General features: G+C 38.1%; 5 protein-coding genes, 1 non-coding gene and 2 pseudogenes across 15 annotated transcripts; 5 read left to right on the top strand and 3 right to left on the bottom strand.

Moving 5' to 3' along the window:
• Nucleotides 1–882: 882 nt before the first annotated feature.
• Nucleotides 883–1961, top strand: LOC104708338 (ethylene-responsive transcription factor ERF106 pseudogene; annotated as a pseudogene). The gene has a single exon (XR_015564416.1). The product of XR_015564416.1 is annotated as an ethylene-responsive transcription factor ERF106 pseudogene (transcript).
• A 1207-nt stretch (nt 1962–3168) lies between these two features.
• Nucleotides 3169–5655, bottom strand: LOC104708337 (uncharacterized). The gene is made up of 6 exons (XM_010424889.2): nt 5260–5655; nt 4498–4986; nt 4169–4390; nt 3994–4066; nt 3783–3890; nt 3169–3670 (listed from the first exon to the last, which is right to left on the bottom strand). Exons 1-6 carry the CDS (start codon nt 5374–5376, stop codon nt 3303–3305), a joined length of 1377 nt encoding a protein of 458 aa, XP_010423191.1. The 5' UTR covers nt 5377–5655; the 3' UTR covers nt 3169–3302.
• Nucleotides 5656–5828: 173 nt separating this feature from the next.
• LOC147940510 (oleosin-B2-like) lies at nt 5829–6728 on the bottom strand. The gene is made up of 2 exons (XM_087463287.1): nt 6409–6728; nt 5829–6314 (listed from the first exon to the last, which is right to left on the bottom strand). Exons 1-2 carry the CDS (start codon nt 6651–6653, stop codon nt 5966–5968), a joined length of 594 nt encoding a protein of 197 aa, XP_087319413.1. The 5' UTR covers nt 6654–6728; the 3' UTR covers nt 5829–5965.
• Nucleotides 6729–7074: 346 nt separating this feature from the next.
• Nucleotides 7075–10631, bottom strand: LOC104708334 (putative kinase-like protein TMKL1). Its single transcript, XM_010424886.3, has 2 exons — nt 9843–10631; nt 7075–9346 (listed from the first exon to the last, which is right to left on the bottom strand). Exons 1-2 carry the CDS (start codon nt 10366–10368, stop codon nt 8766–8768), a joined length of 1107 nt encoding a protein of 368 aa, XP_010423188.1. The 5' UTR covers nt 10369–10631; the 3' UTR covers nt 7075–8765.
• LOC104708333 (F-box protein At5g07610) lies at nt 7387–8745 on the top strand. The gene has a single exon (XM_010424885.3). It carries the CDS (start codon nt 7387–7389, stop codon nt 8641–8643), a length of 1257 nt encoding a protein of 418 aa, XP_010423187.1. The 3' UTR covers nt 8644–8745.
• A 2082-nt stretch (nt 10632–12713) lies between the features above and the next one.
• On the top strand, nt 12714–12797 carry TRNAL-CAA (transfer RNA leucine (anticodon CAA)). The gene has a single exon. It is a non-coding gene; the product is annotated as a tRNA-Leu (tRNA).
• LOC104708330 (uncharacterized) lies at nt 12763–17326 on the top strand. 8 transcript variants are annotated; one of them, XM_010424882.3, is made up of 15 exons: nt 12877–13087; nt 13163–13242; nt 13642–13736; nt 13833–13993; nt 14279–14430; nt 14513–14631; nt 14728–14891; nt 14979–15053; nt 15207–15278; nt 15394–15531; nt 15956–16111; nt 16192–16244; nt 16328–16506; nt 16615–16715; nt 17187–17326. In XM_010424882.3, exons 1-14 carry the CDS (start codon nt 13033–13035, stop codon nt 16679–16681), a joined length of 1566 nt encoding a protein of 521 aa, XP_010423184.1. In that variant the 5' UTR covers nt 12877–13032; the 3' UTR covers nt 16682–16715; nt 17187–17326. The 8 variants fall into 8 exon arrangements, 5 of the variants coding, with proteins under 5 accessions (XP_010423183.1, XP_010423184.1, XP_087319053.1 ...); XM_010424881.3 differs by lacking the exon at nt 17187–17326 and having other exon boundaries at nt 12763–13087; nt 16615–16834; XR_015564413.1 differs by lacking the exon at nt 17187–17326 and having other exon boundaries at nt 12868–13087; nt 14979–15042; nt 16615–16834.
• Nucleotides 17320–18954, top strand: LOC104708331 (E3 ubiquitin-protein ligase RSL1-like; annotated as a pseudogene). Its single transcript, XR_015564415.1, has 3 exons — nt 17320–17596; nt 17701–18534; nt 18661–18954. The product of XR_015564415.1 is annotated as an E3 ubiquitin-protein ligase RSL1-like (transcript).
• The last annotated feature ends 58 nt before the right edge of the window (nt 18955–19012 follow it).

Raw genomic sequence — 19012 nt, 5'->3', positions numbered from 1 at the left:
TGATTGAAGCTCCAAGCTTCAGATCACGAGAAGCAGAGCCGCAGAGGAGATGCTTGATGACGATTGACGAGATGAATGATGATTTGAAATCGATTATCGCCTAAGAGAGAAACTTAGAATCGATTATCGCCTGAGAGGCTGAGAGAGAAAGAGGAGAAAGAGAGAAGCGACGAAATGAAGAAAAAAAAAGTTTCCCCCGAATTGTAAAAACCCTATTTTTAGGGTTATTGGACAGCCCACATCCAAATTGATTGTGCTGTCTTTCCTCTTTAATAATAAGAACTACATCTTTTGAGATGAGCTTCCTGAAGCCAACCCGAATGTGATACGTAGACGTTGGAATGGTGTACGACAAGTTCGACGAATAATTTGATTACCCGATACTCTCACCAAAGAGTTTCGGAAACGTGATAAGTAGTCTTCTGTTAAATGTTAGATTCAGTTTCATTAGTTCTACTTCTACTTGAAACGTGATAAATGGTCTTTTGTTAAATGTTAGATTCAGTTTTTAACATTTTTCATTAGTTATTTATACACAATGGCAGAAGGACTGCATAAAAAAAGTAAAGATGAATACTACAAAATTACGTGACTTGGTAAAGAAACAAAACATATGAAATTATTTCGTCATTATGCATAATACCAATAATAATAAATTCGAATAAAAACAATAATAATAATGGGATGTTAGAAGAAAACGAAACAAAAATAAATAATATGCAATGCCGTTGAGAATCAAATGGTTCTAAAATAGTCAGCATCAGAGGTAAAAGACAAGTTGGGCATTAAAAAATGAGAAGATTCATCATCGTTTACAACCAAAATGTAACCAAAAAGCTTTAACTTAGAATTGATTACAGTTTTTTTTTTTTTTTTGCTGTGTGCAAGTGTCACGTCACACAACAACAACTTGGTCTTGGGTGAAGGCGTCCTTGCGAAAAGTTGGACGTTGTATTCATAAATTGTATTAATTGAATCATACTTATGGCCCATCTCTAAAACCACTAAAGAGAGCGACAAAACCATTGTTTGTGTGTCCCTACCCCATCCATGGCTGCTTAAAAACTTGTGATTACCTTCTTGTCTCCTTCCTCTTCTCTTTCCCTCTTTTATATAAGAACCAAAATATCAGAGCGTTTCTTCAATCATCACTTGCAGGCTCTCTCTCTCTCTCTCTCTATATATATATATATATATAATTTCATCTGTCAAAAAAAATGGCGACTATTGAGGAAAGCTCTGATTTTGAAGCTGTACAGAAGCATCTCTTTGAAGACTTGATGGTTTCTGATGGTTTCATGGGAGATTTTGACTTTGATGCTTCTTTTGTCTCAGGACTTTGGCGTATAGAACCTCAGGCTCCTAAACAAGAACCTGATTCTCCAGTTCTTGATCCGGATTCTTTCGTCAACGAGTTTCTGCAAGTGGAGGATAAATCATTACCATCATCACCAGAGCTGAATACATCATCATCAACATATGAGACTGATCAGTGTGTGAAAAAGGCAGAGAAGTTTGAAGAAGAAGCAGAGACGAGACATTACAGAGGAGTTAGACGAAGGCCCTGGGGGAAATTTGCAGCAGAGATTAGAGATCCGGCAAAGAAAGGATCAAGGATCTGGCTTGGAGCATTTGAGAGTGATGTTGACGCTGCAAGAGCCTATGACTGTGCAGCTTTCAAGCTCCGGGGAAGAAAATCCGTGCTCAACTTCCCTCTTGACGCCGGGAAATATGAAGCTCCGGCGAATTCAGGAAGGAAAAGGAAGAGAAGTGATGTGCAGGAGGAGCTTCAAAGAACTCAAAGCAATTCATCTTCATCGTCCTGTGATGCATTTTAACATTTTAAGAGTGTGAGCAGTTTCCTTAAGTTGTATAAATGTGTAGCTAGGTTAGTGTGCCTTGCCACAAATGTGTATGGATGTTTTTTTTGGTAAAACAAATGTGTATGGATGTTCTGTTAATTCATGTCCCTAAGATTTACATCTTATTGCTAAGACATTTATCAAGTTCCAGATCTCTAAATAACCTAGCTAGTTTGTAATTTATGAGTCAATGGTTCATGATCTCAATCAGTCAATCGCACACATAGAAACTTCAATGAAACAGCTTGAACAAGTGAGTGTACCTAATCAAGATGTTCTCACAAGTGGAGAATAGGGAGTGAATCAAGATGAGCAAGTTGCCTGAATGTAGTAGCAAATATTTGTCTCATAGGTTAGATACAAGTCAGCACTCATGGACCACACAAGCTACAGAGAGATGAAAGAGAGATGCACAACTTGCAAATGCAGAATAAACAGAGCAGAGATATTTAACTAAATATCTACTTCTCCTTGTTTCTACTATATGGTTGGGTAATAACACTAGAAAACTAGAATACCATTTCTCAACTCTGTCTGGTTTCCTATTTTCATTGGTATTTCTCCTGTTTAAACCCTTAGTGGGAGGAGGAATCCTAAATATTTTTTAATCTTTTTGAACAAAATGAGGTTTCCTATAAACATATGTCACATTCAATCCAAGGGTTGAAGAAAATGAGCTAACCTGTAATTAGATTGAAGAATTTTCTTCACAGGTTGACTGAGTTGTCAACGCAAGGCCCACTCTGTTGGACTTATTGGTCACCACTGCAAGAGTAAACTTAGTCATACACTTACAAATTATGGCATATACCAGAATATCCATTGGTTCATGGAAAAAACATAACACTCTTCTCTAATCAATCATTCTCCATAGTTACAAGGAAATACTTGAAGAAACTCAATCATATCTATCTCACACTTTGACAATGTTTGCGGGATCAATAATCTGAATACTTTTCATGTTACCAGATAATGTTATATAGTTTTAAGGAGTACAAGAGACCTTCAATCTAGCATATGTATGTGTTTCGAGAATCGTAATGCATCATTAACTTTCAACTCAAGAGTTTGGAAGACACCTACTTCATATGGATCAGTGGATCACCATTTCCTCAACATTTATAAAATGATCCTGTAACATTATGATTACGAAAGCACGTATTAATCACAAGCCCATGCTAATCATCAAAGATACACATCCAAAAACCTGTTCCATAGATATTGAAAAGTTTCGGTAAATACCTTCGTAGAGTCGACCATAGCCTATTTCCTGAAATGTGAACTTTATTTTGTTGGGTAGGAAAACTCAAGAAAACTTCTTTATACGTTCAAAATTAGTTAACATTCACCAGAAATAGCCGCGGGAAATAAAAACACTCCTAAAATAAAATAAAAAACAAAAGGCTGCAACTTTTACAAAAAAAAACACATAAGGAATCTTCAGTCATCAGAGCTGTAGTCGCTGGACTCAGGTAGAGACGGGACAGTGGCACAACAGAATGCGTCTTTGTCTTTTAGAAGGAGGCAGCTTCCATCAATGTTCCATTTGAGGTCCGATATGGAGAAGCCTGGGAGAGGGTTGCATACACAGAACGCACCAGAGGGAGTCCACATGTAAAGGTGAGAGCTTCCAGTGCATAGGAGGAGGCGTGTGCAGGTTGGGTCCCAAACAGCGGCTCGTATAGGTTCCTTCTGGACCAGGATGGCTGCAACCTCAAGGTGGCGCATGTCCCATATCCACAAAGCAGTAGGCATACTGTCGTTTCGTGTGCATATGTACTGGCTGTCTTTGCTCCAAGCCAGAAGTCCTGAGAACATTTTGAAAGAGTTTACCTTTTGGAAGTAAAAAGCAATAAGGATGATTTCGATATCTGATTGCAGTAACTGATGTCGCATTGGATCGCAGAAGAAAGAGCTTACCGACTCCTTGTTTTGGGTTAGGCTTGTCTGCAGGAGGTTTCTGGAAAGGAAAAGCTACCGGTAATTCCATGACTTCATACCTGACACTTATATAGCCTTCTGAAGCATCTGGACATAGAAACACAGAAGAAAACAAGATACGGTTACAAACAACAAGAGTGGTACAGAAGTTTCCCGTATCAGAAAAGAACAGGTTTGGAATCGTTCTTACCATAATTGCTTGGCATAAAGTTTTCATCCAATGATAACTCAGACATATCAAGCTGTAAGGGTTCATCGATTTCCTAGGAAAAAAAAATATGTCCAATAATACACACGCCTGAGTTGACAGTCAACATTTTTCAGGCTGTTAGAAACTATTTATCAAAGGGTAGAAATGGCTATACCTTGAAGATAGCAGCAGAACAGGGCGCACGAACAGTTGATAGGTGTAAGAATTCGGCGAATGTTTTCCAAGTAAGGTGATTCAGGACCCGCAACATCTGATCGTAGCTACCAATGGCAAGAAACTGACCACACGGAGACCAGGAAACAGTCTTCACACCAAGTCCACATTCATATGTCTGGTACTTAAATAGACACCTACCATCTGGCGAATAGATTAGAACCTGCCAAAAAGTTACAAACTTTAGAGAGATCCCCGACAAACCAAACATATAAACAGGTGCGAAACTATCTAAAAATAGCACCAAAATAAAAAAAAAACGATACATACCTTATATTCAAGAGGAGAATCCCACACGACTATAGAACTATCATCAGGTGACCACTCAAGATCAGCCAAGTCCAAGGTGTCAACAGCAAAGCTACCCATTATCTCCCATGACTGACAAGACAAAAGGTTAACATAATCCTTGCAATCACGCCGCGTACAGATTGCCGCAAACTTCCCATCTTGATTGAACGAAACCCCCTTCGAACCGTGCTTTGGCCACTGAACATGAACACACGCCGTGTTCAAAAGAGACCAAACTGTTAACCTTAGCTGAAACTCCGAGGTAGTGAGTATATGACGGCTGTCTGGACTCCACCTAGCGTATGAAATACCAGCAGGACCTTCATCAATCTTGCAAGTCCATTCTGGTTGTGTCAATGACCAAGCTTGAATCATGGGTTTTTTGTAGAGACAACAAAGAATGTACTCAGAATCAAGAGCCCATTCTATGTAGCTTATTTTATCTAAGCAAGAAAACAATTGCACAACCTGCATTTACATCCACACCATATTCATTAGAGATTAGTAAATAGACCTAAAAAAAGGTTCAACGACATTATCATTCATCATCATCATCTCAAAGGTTCCAATTTCCAAAGTTTAGCAAATCCAAGTTAACTATTACCTAATTTAAGCACAAGATCTAATTGAATTTGAACATTAGAATACGTAAGATCCAAAAGAACTCAAAAGCTAAAATTGGCATTCTAATCAAAGGGTTTTAGAGTGGACTAAATTACCAAATCGAACTAGTTTTTATACCTGAAACGAAAACGTATCGCGGATCACGAGACGATAATCATTGGCGACGGCGACGTAACGAGAGTTTGGTGAGAAACAGCAAGGACCTGTTTGCTTGTAAGGCTCCGTGAATTCCATTGTTTTGAGTAAACGCCTTAGATTCTTCGACGGGTTCTTCTAAGAAGAGACGAAGCAAATGCCCTATGATCTTCGATAAACTAAGCTCCTAGATGTCCCGATTCACAGTGGTAGGAGAGAGACTGCGAGAAATCCATGGAGAGAGAGAGAGAGAGAGAGAGAGAGAGCACAATTTTCAAAATTGAAATCCAACAAGAGAGATGAACGAGGCGCTTCGGGTCGGGTCGGGTCAGGTTTCCATTGGACGGGTGGGTTGTTGCTATGGCTTTCAGACTGATCAGGCCCATTATTCCAAATAGCTTTATTTATTCAACACCATGCCGCTCGTAATAACTAATAACTACAACACAAGATTCTGCCGGTTTATCTGACTTAACTTGATTTCGTTTGTTAACCGTTCGGTAAATTTTCTGGTTGGACAGGAACATAAAATAACAGAACACAAAAAAAAATTGTTTAATCATATAGACTTTCACTATAAGCATATTCAACATTACATATAAACATCAAACGATGAATTGTAAATCTTTTCAGTCATAGAATTTTGAATCCATAGCACAATATGTTGGAACAGCTCGACCAATGCCGTTTACTTCGGGGGTTTGGATTTGGGTGCGGGGGTACTTGCAGCTGCAGCTGCAGCTGCAGGTGCGGGTGCGGGTGCGGGTGCGGGTGCGGGTGCGGGTGTACTTCCACCTGCGGGTGCGGATGAACTTCCACCGGCAGATTTATCTCCAAACGATCCAGAAAAGGTTCTTCCTCCCCAAGTTGCTGTCCAAGTTCCTCCATAACTAAAATTTGACATAGCTTGGGTTGACGAACCTCCTCCCCAAGATCCTTTAAAAGTTCCATCATAATTAATCTTTGGCTGGAGTGAAAACAGAGTTTGGGTTGGCGAACTTCTTATAAACAGAGTTGGCTTTAGTCCCATCCTGCGTCTACATTATTTTATAGATTAAACCATATGCACGTACGTATATGTATGTACGCATGAATTATACTTTGTTTGTTTTGTTTTACTTAATGAGCTACCTGATGAGAGCGATGGCCATAGCTCCAAGGATGCTACCGGCCGTAAACCCTGAGGTTAAGACAGCAGTGGCTATCGTGGCTGGTACGAGAATCGGACTGAATATGATGAAAAGGGGTGTGGTTACGGTTAATGCCGCGGCTGAACCAGCGAATGTTAGACCTGCTAAACCTAATAAGATTATAGATGCCACGGCAGCGATAACTACCTTAAAAACCTCCAACAATGGCATGAGAAAAGAAAACATTATTGTGATAATTTGGATGAGTGAGATTTGTTATGATGGATTCCTTCTCGCATCATACTTTGTTATCGGATGGTTATTTGGGGTCTTACATGCAAAACGATGGGAGTGAATAGAGAGATCTACGTCACGTTACATTAGCTTTCTTTTGCTTACTTCTTTTTCCATAGGTTGTCATGTTTTTTGGACCTTTTTTTCTTTCTTGTAAAAGTTCAAATATTAATAAATTGTCGTGTTGCAATTCACGTCTATGGTTAGAACATCCTAAACCAGGTGCTTCCAAAGATATTCCAAAAATGAGAAATTTTACGGAAGTTTGATGGAAGACAATGTGCTTGATCTGTCGTACCGTGCCCGGCTTTGATGTTAAGTGTATGGTAATGATTTCTTACAATGACTCAAACAGAGTTATAATACTTCACTAAGCATGTAAACTGATTCTTGATCTTCTATAGGTCTTCCAGTTTCAAAAGACAACAGCGTTGGTGGGAAATGTTTGAATTAGTCACTAGACTCACTACTACATAAAAGTAAGAACAGGTCAACGTCAACGAAACTCAAAAGAATAATTGATAATCAAAAGCTTCCTCCATAATCTTCTTGACCAAAAAAGAAAAAGAAAACAGAGCACACCACGACTACTCTCTTTATAATCCAACACCAGAACCTCTCTTCTTCTTCACTCCAATAAAACCTAAACCAGTTTCTTCTCTTCTTCTTAAATCCCTCTCTAACGATGTCTTCTTGTTCAAGGACAAGAACAAAAGCTCCAAGATCGGCCAGAAGCCATAGAAAAGGCCGTTTCTCTTCTTCATCATTAGCTACTATTGTGGCTGATATCGACGATGTCTTGACTCATATTCTCTCTTTTCTTCCAATCAAAACACTTCTAAGATCTAAACGCGTATCCAAACGCTGGCTTTCTCTCATTACAAATCCTGATTTCTCCAACCGTGTCATCAAGTCAAACCACCCCTTGCCCATTTCTGGCTTTTTCTTACACTCACCAACAGCCATCAAATATAGTTTTGTCTCTCTTGATGATGATGATGATGACGCAATCAACCAACGGACTTCGTTATCATTACCGCTTTGGTTTACAGATCACTCAACAGATATGATCATAATCCAATCAACCAATGGCCTTCTCCTCTGCAAATGCGCTTGTGCTTCTTTTAACCAATACAACACAAATTACTATGTTTACAATCCGACAACGAAACAGTACACTCTGCTCCCTCACGGGACCACAGGTTACATCACACTCACTCTAGCCTTTGATCCTTCTGAATCTCCTCACTACAAAGTCTTTTGCCTCAGAACAAGTAGCATGATCTCTTCCTCCTTCCACATAGAGGTTTATTCCTCCAATGAAGGACATTGGAAGAGACTTGTTTCGGTTCCTTCTTCTTCTCCTTCACCCTTTGTAGAGTATAAAGACACGGTCTTTTGGAACGGAGCGGTTCATTGCTATGGTCCACGCACAAGTGACTGCATCTCTTTTGATATCAATAAAGAAGAAATCAAGATTCTTCCACTCCCTAATCTTGACCATGAAGAAGACGAGGAGCCGCTACCTGATCCCAATACATTGAGGTATCTGGATGAATCCGGGGGAAATCTTTACTTTATTGAGGTAAATGATCAGAGTTCTTCAGATATACCGATTTACGAAATGGAAAGAAACAGCTCAAGCTGGTCCCTGAAGTATAACGTTGATTTGGAGCCTCTTTTAGCCGCTTTCCCCGAGATGATCAGAACCGAGTACTATACAGATAGGTGGATATACACGTTCTCTGTCATCCGTTTTGTAAAAGAAGAGACAGATGCAGAATCATACATTGTGCTTCACATTCCAAACAAGGCTGTAAAGTACAACTTCATAACCAAGACTTTCAAGAAACTTTGCCCATTGGTCAATGATGCTCCTGAGGATGCGTTTTACAGATTCCAAAGAACTTTCCAGTTCATTGAGTCTCTTGCTAACGTCTAAGAGTAGTTTATTCCCCCTAAAACAGTCAAAACGCTTTCTCTGTAAATTGCATCCTTATGTAAAAGCTCTTATTTGAGATGAAATCTTTACTTCTGTCAGAAACTACTTGACGACACATTCTTCTAACGTTTCCTAATCTCTTCTAGTATCCTCAAGACTTGCTTGATGTTTGGCCTAAGAGAAGGCGAAGGAGAGCAACAAGACATTGCAAGCTGAAAATACTTGAGGACACATTCTTCAGTCAGATTATCATCACTCTTGAGAATCTCAGGACGGTATAAATCAGACAACCTATGATCAAGAACTGCATGCCTCATGAAATCAGGAAGATAGAACTCATCGTCGCCAGTTGGATTCTCGTTTATCGGTTCTTTACCAGAGACTAGCTCAAGCATGATCACACCGAGACTATAAACATCACTCTCTTTGCTCACTTCCTTCATCTTTATCAACTCAGGAGCTTTGTATCCCTCAGCAGCAGAAACATCAAGAATCTCTAGTCCTGCAGAGAGGTTCAAAAGCAAATGCAAACCGAAATCAGAGACTCGAGGTTCGAAACTCGGACTCAGAAGAACATTCTTGGTTTTCAGATTGCCGTGGACTATTGGTTTCTGCATTCCTGCGTGGAGATGATCAAGGGCTTTAGATATTCCAATGCTGATGCTTAAAATATTGATCCATTGTTTAGATTCATCATCTCCACCTGCCAAAACAAAGACTTGTTGAGATTGATGTTCTGGAGTATATATAATTCAAGTTTTTCTTACTGAAGTAAAAAAAAAAAGAAATGGAAAATGACAGTAAAATACAACAAGAATAGTACCGACAAAAGACAAAGACTATCATCATCATACCTAAATATTGAAAAAGCTTGGAAATAATATAATACTTAAAAACATAATAATGAAGCAATGAATTAAATGATCCAGCTAATGTGTTTCGTTCCAGCTGTGTGTGTGTGGTTCTCTTTTGAATAGTGTAAACTTTTCCATATCTTAAACTTATTTATGTGATATCATAAACATGGAAATGGTAAAATTGTTCCTAGAGGTTTTTAACCATTTTTCCCGGGAATATAGATTCTGTTTGTTTCCCCGGAAAACTCATAAAACAAGATTCCATTGGGTGCGTTACAGTAAAAAAAAAAAAAAAAGTTTATTCCTTTTTTTATTCTTGAGAAAAAAGAAACAGAGACTTACTTCTGATGAACTCTGAAAGATTCCAAGAAGCAAAGAAAGGATGAACCATAAGCTTCTCTCCTCTGTTACCACCATAGAAGCCTAACAAAGGAACCAAATTCTCATGCCGAACAAACCCAAGCGTCTCGATGACACCTTTAAACTCTTTAGAATCCGATCTCACAGTACAAACCGGTCTGAGGAACCTAAGAACTCTAATCTTTCCGCTTCGTTGAAGGGAAGCTTTGTAGAGAGTACCGTAGCTTGATTTACCGATGACTTCTCCTGGAGCATCGAGTATATCGCAGATCGTTAGATCTTCTCCGCCTTGAAACGTTACTAGCTCCTCTGTTTCAGAGTTGATGGAGTATCCTTGTTTGTTGTTGTGGTCGAGTGATTCGACGTCGTCGTATTGATCTGATTTAGTAGACGACGATGTTGATGATTCTTTTCTTCTAAAGAAGACGAAGATGAAGAAGATTACTACTATCAAGAATGCTGATAAAGATACTCCTAGTAACAATGTTAGTAGTTGAGCTTTTCTCATCTCATGTAACCTTTTTTTTATTTTCTTGAAACTTTTGGAATCTTGATGTGAGATTTGCAGGAAAAAAAGAAGAAGAAGGTCTGGGAGAAGAAATGGGAAACTGTGGAACTTTATTGTTCACAGAGAAATATTGATGTTGATGTGAGATGAATGAGAAGTTCAAGAGGACAGAGATCTAAGAATATCTTTATTTTATTTTATTTCCTCCCTCTGTAACAATGTTGACTTTATGATTTTCTTCCATCTTTGGCTTCTACGTATATGGAAATATCATATTTTTTTCCTTTATATATTTATTTCTCTCTCGAGTTCTCAACCAATTATAACCTAATTATTTCACATTATTGTGTTTCTCTTACACGTCATCCAACGTTTGAGTAATTTTTCGATCAATTCTTGAAGACTCACAAGTGATTTGCACCAACTCTTTTTTTTTTCTAGTAAAACTATTTTGAAAAAATGATGTCTCGAGTAGCACGTCATTTAGTTTCTTTCAAGGTGAATGTTCATGGGCGACCATGGTAATTAATTGTAATGATCTCAAGAATAAAAAGAACGTTGAAAGTGGTGATGACAATTAAATGTTGGGTTTGACTAGTGATGGTGGTTGAAGTGCGTGGGGTACATATATACATACATACATCTTAAATCCTTTGATTGGAAGTTTATATCCGGCAAGGGTCCAGACTCCAGACTCTGAACTGGTGGATTGATTATTGAACAAGAAATTGGAAGTTATTGAGAGGATATCAGGAAACTAAAAGATCCTATATAGAGTAAATATACTTACTTTCTGCTACAAAATTTCCAAACCAATCAGAATTTTTGTTAGTAAATAATTCAAAAAGTAATTCGTATTGTTACACAAGATAATGAAATTAAAATTTTCGGATTAGGTTAAATGGGAAATCATAACCTTTTTAATACAGTATGAATTTTGTTTTCAAATAATTGATTTACTATTAATGTTTGCGTAAAACTCAGGATACCCTGTAGTTTGTGATTGACTATGATTGTGTTTTGGACAGTCGACATCACGACTAAATCTTTTGTTAGCTGTAAGCTTGTCTCTTAAATTCCTTAATTAGACAGTTGATGTACACCGATCATGTTCACTTCATCTAACGGCTCCGAGACACCCATTTTTGGGGTTCCACTATCACACGTCATCATCGTCATGGTCCTACAAGAGACACACGTCATCATAACAAAACGTTCACCACCAATATGATTGTGAAAGCATAATATTTGTTCATAAATAAATAAAAATCTCATAAGTATTAGGAGTTGCGCGATTCATAAATATTCCTATATCCTAAACAAGGTCGGGAATTGGCTGGTTTCTTAGTTTTGCTAATAACTACTGTATTTTATAGACAACTATAAAAAGTACTCCTACTTAGTACTTACTATAGAACTACTTTACATGAATTAATATACAGATCAAATTATAATTAGGAGGAGAGTTAAATCCATTAATCATATACTTAACTAACCTTAAACTGAGATTCGAGAAGGTGAAACGTATGGATTTTCTTCAGCACTACATATTGAATAAGACATTTGAAGTAGGACCAATATAAAACCGAAAAACAAATTAGTCTTATATTATACTACTCCATACTATTATATATTAAGTGCATGGGCCAAAATAAATACTATAATGAAACTGAAACGTTGGTCGGCGGTTTCATTTTTATGGTCCCAATGTGATATGTAAGTAGTTCATACTCCTAAGAAAAAAATCCAAAAAAAATGATGTGATTCGTACTCTACATTAAGGTTGATATATAACGTTATCACTTATGTTATTATATGTTATCTGATATGACTGAGAAAGGAAGGAAGAAAAATTGAAGTATAAAGTTTTTTTTAGTTCTTGTTAGACATCTCTCGTACCCTTGGCTCAATAGGTGGAACTTTATATTTTTCGCTTTATTTCAGGTATTGACAAGTATTACCAAACTTGTGTTTCACTGACTAGCTATGACGAGGTCTCTGACTCATTCATTGCATTAGATTTCCAAGTTGTGAAAAATCAAATCTTTCTTTGCTTGCTTATATGTCTTTTACTAAAACTGTGTTTGCGTCTTGTAGTCAGTAGTCAAAAATGTTATTGCAGTATGAACTTGTGATGGAGAATGTTAGTCAAAGACCACGCTCGTAAAACAGTGAACATCAATAGAATCCGTTGTAAAATCGACGGTGACGATGAGGATGAATATGGTCTTAACTGTTGTGTAGTTAGTAGTGACACGTTTAGTTTTAGTGGTATAGTTTGGCTTGTTTCAAAAAAAATCATAAGTTTATAATATAGTTATTAGGTAGTAAATAACAATCAATTAGTCAGGTTGGCCGAGTGGTCTAAGGCGCCAGACTCAAGTTCTGGTCTTCGTAAGAGGGCGTGGGTTCAAATCCCACATCTGACAATCTTTTTGCTTTTATTTTTTTTACTCAATTTTTTTTTTGTTTAATAAAAAATCCCTAAATCAAAACCCTAAAATCAAAATCGACGATTTGGGTATTTATTTGTGTTTGTGATCATGTTTTTTTTTTAATCCATTAGTTGAAATCATGATCCTTTCAGATCAAAGTTACTTGGATTCGTGCAATTGAGTCGTCGTTAACACAACGACGAACTTTTGAGTTCTGCATTCTCCAACAATGGCTACCAATAGTGACAACGTTAATCTCTCGCGCACGTTCAAGTACTTACTAGGTTCGTCTTCTTTGTGTGTTTCTTATTCTGTTTTTTGGAATGTTAGCTTATCCTGTTTCTTCTGGGTGGAATTAGCTACACAGTTTATATCCAGAAGCATCCCGTTCGTATTCAATTCATGGATCGTGAGGCATCTCACCGAAAAAGACTATGCGGTAACGAATCGTTGAGTTACTAGTCGAATGTATATTTATCTTCTTAGATTTCGCCAATGTATAATGCTTTAAGCTTCAAGGAAAGGATTGTTTTGGTAACTTTGTCACAAGTAACAAAAAGATTGCTTTGACTTTTTTTTTTTTTTTTGTTCCATATTGCCAAGTTGCAACACTTGTATAGTTGGTGGATTCAGATATCCAAGATGTGATTGTAATTGTATGGACTCTTAGGTGTGCTTGGAAACAATTGTGAAGTCATGTATTATAAGTCTTAGCTATGCTTGGTTTTACTGGACTTTTCATTGCAGTAGCTACGTGGATGGATGATGTTTCTTCTTTCATTAATTTAATGGTATTGATTTTAAGCTCGATCTATCTTTTTTCTCATTTGGAATGCAGCTATACGCTGTCCAGTTCCATCTTTTTGTTACTTGTGTCTTGTTTCTCAGCCGGGAGGGATTCCGACGCGCTTGTTTGCGGGCTGACATTAACAGGTATGCACAAAGCAGTTTGCGCTCATCTCCTTCTTCACATAATCGGTTCATGACTTTGTTTTTAGTCAGTGATATTCCTTAATTTCGTGGCTGCAGTGATGGTCTTGGATCAGTGGAAAATGTGACTAGGCTATTGAAAGTAGCATGGGTGACATTTCCACTCGGAATAGCCATTACTATTGCGGCATCCGTTTTTGTGTTATGGTGGCAGAATCTTAGTTGCTCCGACACATATGCACAGGCTATCTTGATTCACGGTACATTATTGTCATTTTCTTGTGCCTTATTCATACTTCTTTCGCTAAGCCGTGGCATTTTGAAAGTTTGGGTTTTGCAGTCATTTACTTGTGTCTGTAATCTTTGCAACTTCCGTTGTCTGTTTTTTTTTTTTTTCTATCACTACGATTTCCTTTTCGTTTCTCTATGTTCTCCATTGATTCCTCTCGTCCTTTCCTAATGATAGTTTTCAGTTTTTTCGTAGTAGTCCAAATTTACATTCTGATGAATATATAACAGTATGATTAACCTACTTAACGTGGCAGGATTTGCATGTGTACTGGAGCTATTGGCTGAGCCTTTGTATATCCTCTCTCAGACATTGCTGAGACTAAGGTTGCGTCTCGTTGTTGAGACTGTCGCTACAGTTGCACGCTGTGTAACTCTGTGCTCTCTCATAGTCATGCAGACCAACATGGTACAGCTCTTGTGCCATTCCATTTGAGCAAAAGAAAGCATATATGATATATTGAAGATCTAATTATCTTCAATATTTGTAGGAAAAAGTGATAATCTTCGCACTGTCACAAGTTGCATATGGAGGTTCCTTATTTCTTGGGTACTGGGCTTATTTTCTCATTTTCGGTGTTTACAGAAGTTCAGATCTCTTTCCTTTCAGGTATGCGTTCCCTGTCCTTTGATCTCCTTGCCAGCATTCTTAACTCTTGATGTGCTCTAATCAACTCATTCATTCCCAATTTTTGTGATTTCACAGACCTGGGAACTTCATGGATTTCGATAGGCAGCTCTCGAAAATGAGTATGCTATTTACTTTTCAGTCCTTCCGAAAGTTGATACTTCAAGAAGGTGAAAAATTGGTCCTTGTATGGTTAGATACACCTTATAATCAGGCTGTATATGGGATCGTCGACAAACTAGGCAAGTCTCTTTTATGAAAAAATGCAAATTATGTATGGCTACAATGGGTGCCTGGAAATATTTGTAACACAATTTCTAAAACTCCAGGAAGTTTAGTTGTACGCATGGTGTTTCTTCCTTTTGAAGAAAGTTCATACGCTACATTTGCCAGGTTCGCATCAGGTTCATTTCTCTCCTGAGTTTAGTGTAGTTAAGTATGTAACAAATCTTGGTTTTGATGTTTCATGATTTTGGTTCAGATATATATCTCCCAAGATTCTTCTGTTCATTACCATATGTGGTTTTTATTTCAGTGTGTCTCTTCTCCCCTGACAGGTGATCATCAGGAAAGGAAAAAGAAACTCGGAATTTGCTTGACCGAGGCCTTGAAGTTTGTGATATTGATAGGTATATTCCTATCTATTCCGGAGTCTCCCAATTGTTTTTGTATCTCAGTGTAAATAAGTTTTGAATCTGATATCTGGTAATTTTTTTGAATACGTGAACATTCTGGGAATTTCAGGTCTTATATTTATGGCATTTGGTCCGAGTTATTCGTACTCTCTCATCAGACTGTTGTATGGTGAAAAATGGAGCGATGGAGAAGCTTCCTTGGCCCTACAGTTTTATTGTCTCTACATCATCGTCCTGGCCATGAACGGTTAGTGATCATATCTAGATCAACTAGTGCTTAGGACTTTTAAGCTTCTTCTTTTGGTGGATACTAGTGATAAGTTTGAAGGGGAGATCTCTTCTCTCTTATCTCTTCTCAATCCCTAATACAAACGATGAACCTAACTGATAAGATCGGAGTTACAGTTCTCCTCTCCCTAATACAAACGATGAACCTAACTGATAAGATCGGAGTTACAGTTCTCCTCTCTTATCACCATGAACAGAGACGCAGCTCTGATCTAACAAACTCACAATGTTGATCACGCAGGATGACCTTTACAATACTACTCTATCTCTATTTATACCCTTCATTCTACTCACACTTCTTTTCCGCTCTTCACACGTGCCTTTCTCTCCCACGTACGTGTCAACTAGTTGCATATTTTAATCTGTTACTTTTATTTTGTCAGGAACCTCCGAAGCATTTTTACATGCAGTTGGAACAGAGAATGAACTTCGGCGCTCAAACGACATGTTGCTTGTATTTTCATTGATTTACGTCGCATTAAATATTCTGCTGATAAGATCTGCCGGAGCAATTGGTCTAATCATGGCGAATTCTTTGAGTATCCTTCACCTATATATATGTAGATACTTCAATTATTGTTTTATCTCTTTTTGTCTTCTTGACTTCTTAAAAATACAGATATGATTTTTAGGATCATCTATTCAGGGAGATTCATCCAACGTTACTTCCAGGTATGCTTGATTAAACTATAGAATCGTGTAATTGCCCCATTTCTTCAAACAAAATCTGTATTTATCAAAGTCGTCGTCTGCAGGGAGCTTCTTCATTCTCGTTCCGAAAATGCTTCCCTTTAGGTTGGCAAATTCTTATCCTCTCGAGCATGATTACTCTCATCTCAGAGAAAACTATCCTCAACCGTATGAATTTCTGGGGAACATTTCCTCTCCATTTTGCCATCGGTTTCATCTGCTTCTGTGTTTCCGCCATTGTCATGTAAGTCCTCTCCTATGGCTACTACAAAATCCATTTCCATTTACTGACTTATATTGGTTCTATATGCAAAATGTAGTATCTGAAATCTTGTGTGTTTCTCTCTGGTAGATACCGGCGTGAGAGGGTGTTTATCAAAAGAATCATACATTTCAGGGATTACAATCACGACGACTGAAGAAACCAAGAAATCGGTATATGTCCTGGATAAAGTACGGTTAAAAATTAAGGTTTATGCTTACAAACAAATTTTAACGCTGAGAAAGAGAGTGAAACTTCTGTTACCGAATTCAGCTTCAATGGAAAAAATCATCAATTTTTGTAGGAGTTATTTTACCTGGCACTCATTCATCGTTTTTGTTTTTGATAATGGTTAAAGCAACTCTTTTTTTTTTCACTTCTTCATTCATTGGTCAAAAATAACACTCAGGAGAAAGAGAAATAAATACCTATAAGAACATGAATGATACACAATTCCATATATGTTAGAAACTGCATATATCCAATTCTCATTATGGAATATATACAATTCCAATAAGTTGGGCGGCGTCCATAATCATTGTTTTGCCTCCCTCAGAAACAATGATTAGGGCTACATTGAGTTAGGTTTTTCCTTTTTTATAAATTCATACTTGCTATTTTTGACAAAAAGGCAAAACCACTGTTTTCCTTTTTGTGTGAAGGTTTTCATCTATAAAAAGAGAAGGCTGATTCCGCATTGAGGTAATCTCTTGTGGCCTCTCTTTCGTTTTTCTTCTTTTAGCGCAAGCGTGTATAAAGTTCACAAAAGCAAGAAGTAATCAAGAAGAAGCCTTACACGATGTGTGAGACGTCCTATCGGTTATACTGCAAGGGTTTGGTGAGTGAAGAGGTGGTTAAGGATGAGACTAGGCAGATCGGTGGTTTTGGTGTGGCCATCTGTGACCCCGAGGATAACCGACTATACGAGATGAAAAATGCTCTAGGAGATGAAGAGTCCACACAGCAGGAAGTTGCGGAATTGGCGGCCTTAGTTCATGGGTTGAAGTGGGCGTTGGAGCTCGATTTGGGAAGGGTCACATTCTTCTGTGATGACTCCAATATCTTAGAATACGTAATTAATTACTGAACCTCATTAGTAGACGACATATATAGTAATGTGTGTATTTGCTAGGTTTTTATGACTCATGTTTTTCTCTCTTGTATGTTGTGTGACAGGTAACAGGTAAAGCTGAACCAAACGAGTCCAGTGTAGCAACACTTGTGAAGGAAGTGGCTCTTCTTCAGAGCAGATTCTCGTCTTGCGAAGCACTTCCTGCATCTGTGACTGTGAGCAGTGGGGGGGGGGGGGGGGGGCATCACTTTTGTCCTTGAGCATGCCAGAGTTGCTATAGCTTCCCAGATCAGGTGGCGTGAAGGTGACGTCTACATGGAGACTCGTCCAATATGCTGTGAAGACGTCCCATGTGATGACAAGTTTGAGGTACCTGGTTGTTTCCACCGCTTCTGCGTTGCTTGCATTAAGAGACTAGTCGACGAGGCACTAGATTGGCATAAACCAGTAAAGTGCCCAAGCTTGGGTTGCAACTCGGTACTACAGAGTGAGGATTGTGAATGTGTTTTGGATCCTGAGCGGCTTAGATGCATGACTGAATATCTTTCGGAGAGTGCGCTGCTTGATCTTATGACCCGACAAGAGGAGAGGAGGATCAAAGAGCAAGAGACTATAGGCTGTCCGTGGGCGCCAGACGAATGTACGGTTTTAATTATGGAGAAGACCAAGCTCATTGAATACTCAAAAACGTTCTTCGTTGATGCTGAGCTGTTACAAGGAGCCAGAAAGTGCATGGGGTGTGGGAATTGTTTCTGCGCAAACTGCAAAACAGAATGGCATCATAACATGACATGTGATGTATTCCGTGAAACAGAGACTTATCAGACATCTCCTGCGGCACGTTTAGAAGCTAAGGCTAAGAGATTAGGATGGAGGATATGCAGGAATTGCAAGTCGGTGCTTGTAATTGATCTACGTTGCAACCGTATTACCTGCTCGTACGCTCTCTCTCTCTCTCTCTTGACTCATGGCTCTTGTTATTAATTATATAATGTGTTGCACATTTGTTTATTAATTAATTGTATATTGATTTTGGTTCTTTTTGTCTTGTGAAATCCTCGCAGATGCGGATACCAGTTCTGTTACGTCTGTGAAGCTGAGTGGAACAAGGAAACCGGATGTTGGTTACCAGGAGCCCGCGCTATGATTTATCCTAGTAGCTAGGGAACGGGTTTCGTTGATTTGGTTTTTACAGAGGAAGAGAAACTTGGAACTTTTGTACTCCAAATTTCATCATTTTTCTTCTTGAGAAATTGGTTATATGTACTTCATTGGTCAAACAAGAATTGACTTCATTCGGGGTGGAATCAAAATCCTAAAAAAAGAAAATAAATATAAAAAAAAATTTGCAATAAAAAGTAGAAAAACAGAAGATGATGAATTAATAATAATAATTCATAGAGGGTAAATAAATCA

The sequence above is a fragment of the Camelina sativa genome, chromosome 8, assembly GCF_030686135.1.
Source record: "Camelina sativa cultivar CO46 ecotype springtype chromosome 8, ASM3068613v1".
In the NCBI taxonomy this organism is placed as follows: domain Eukaryota; kingdom Viridiplantae; phylum Streptophyta; class Magnoliopsida; order Brassicales; family Brassicaceae; genus Camelina; species Camelina sativa.
Note: the sequence above shows the minus strand (reverse complement) of the source record. Positions and strands in the feature narration are given on the sequence as shown.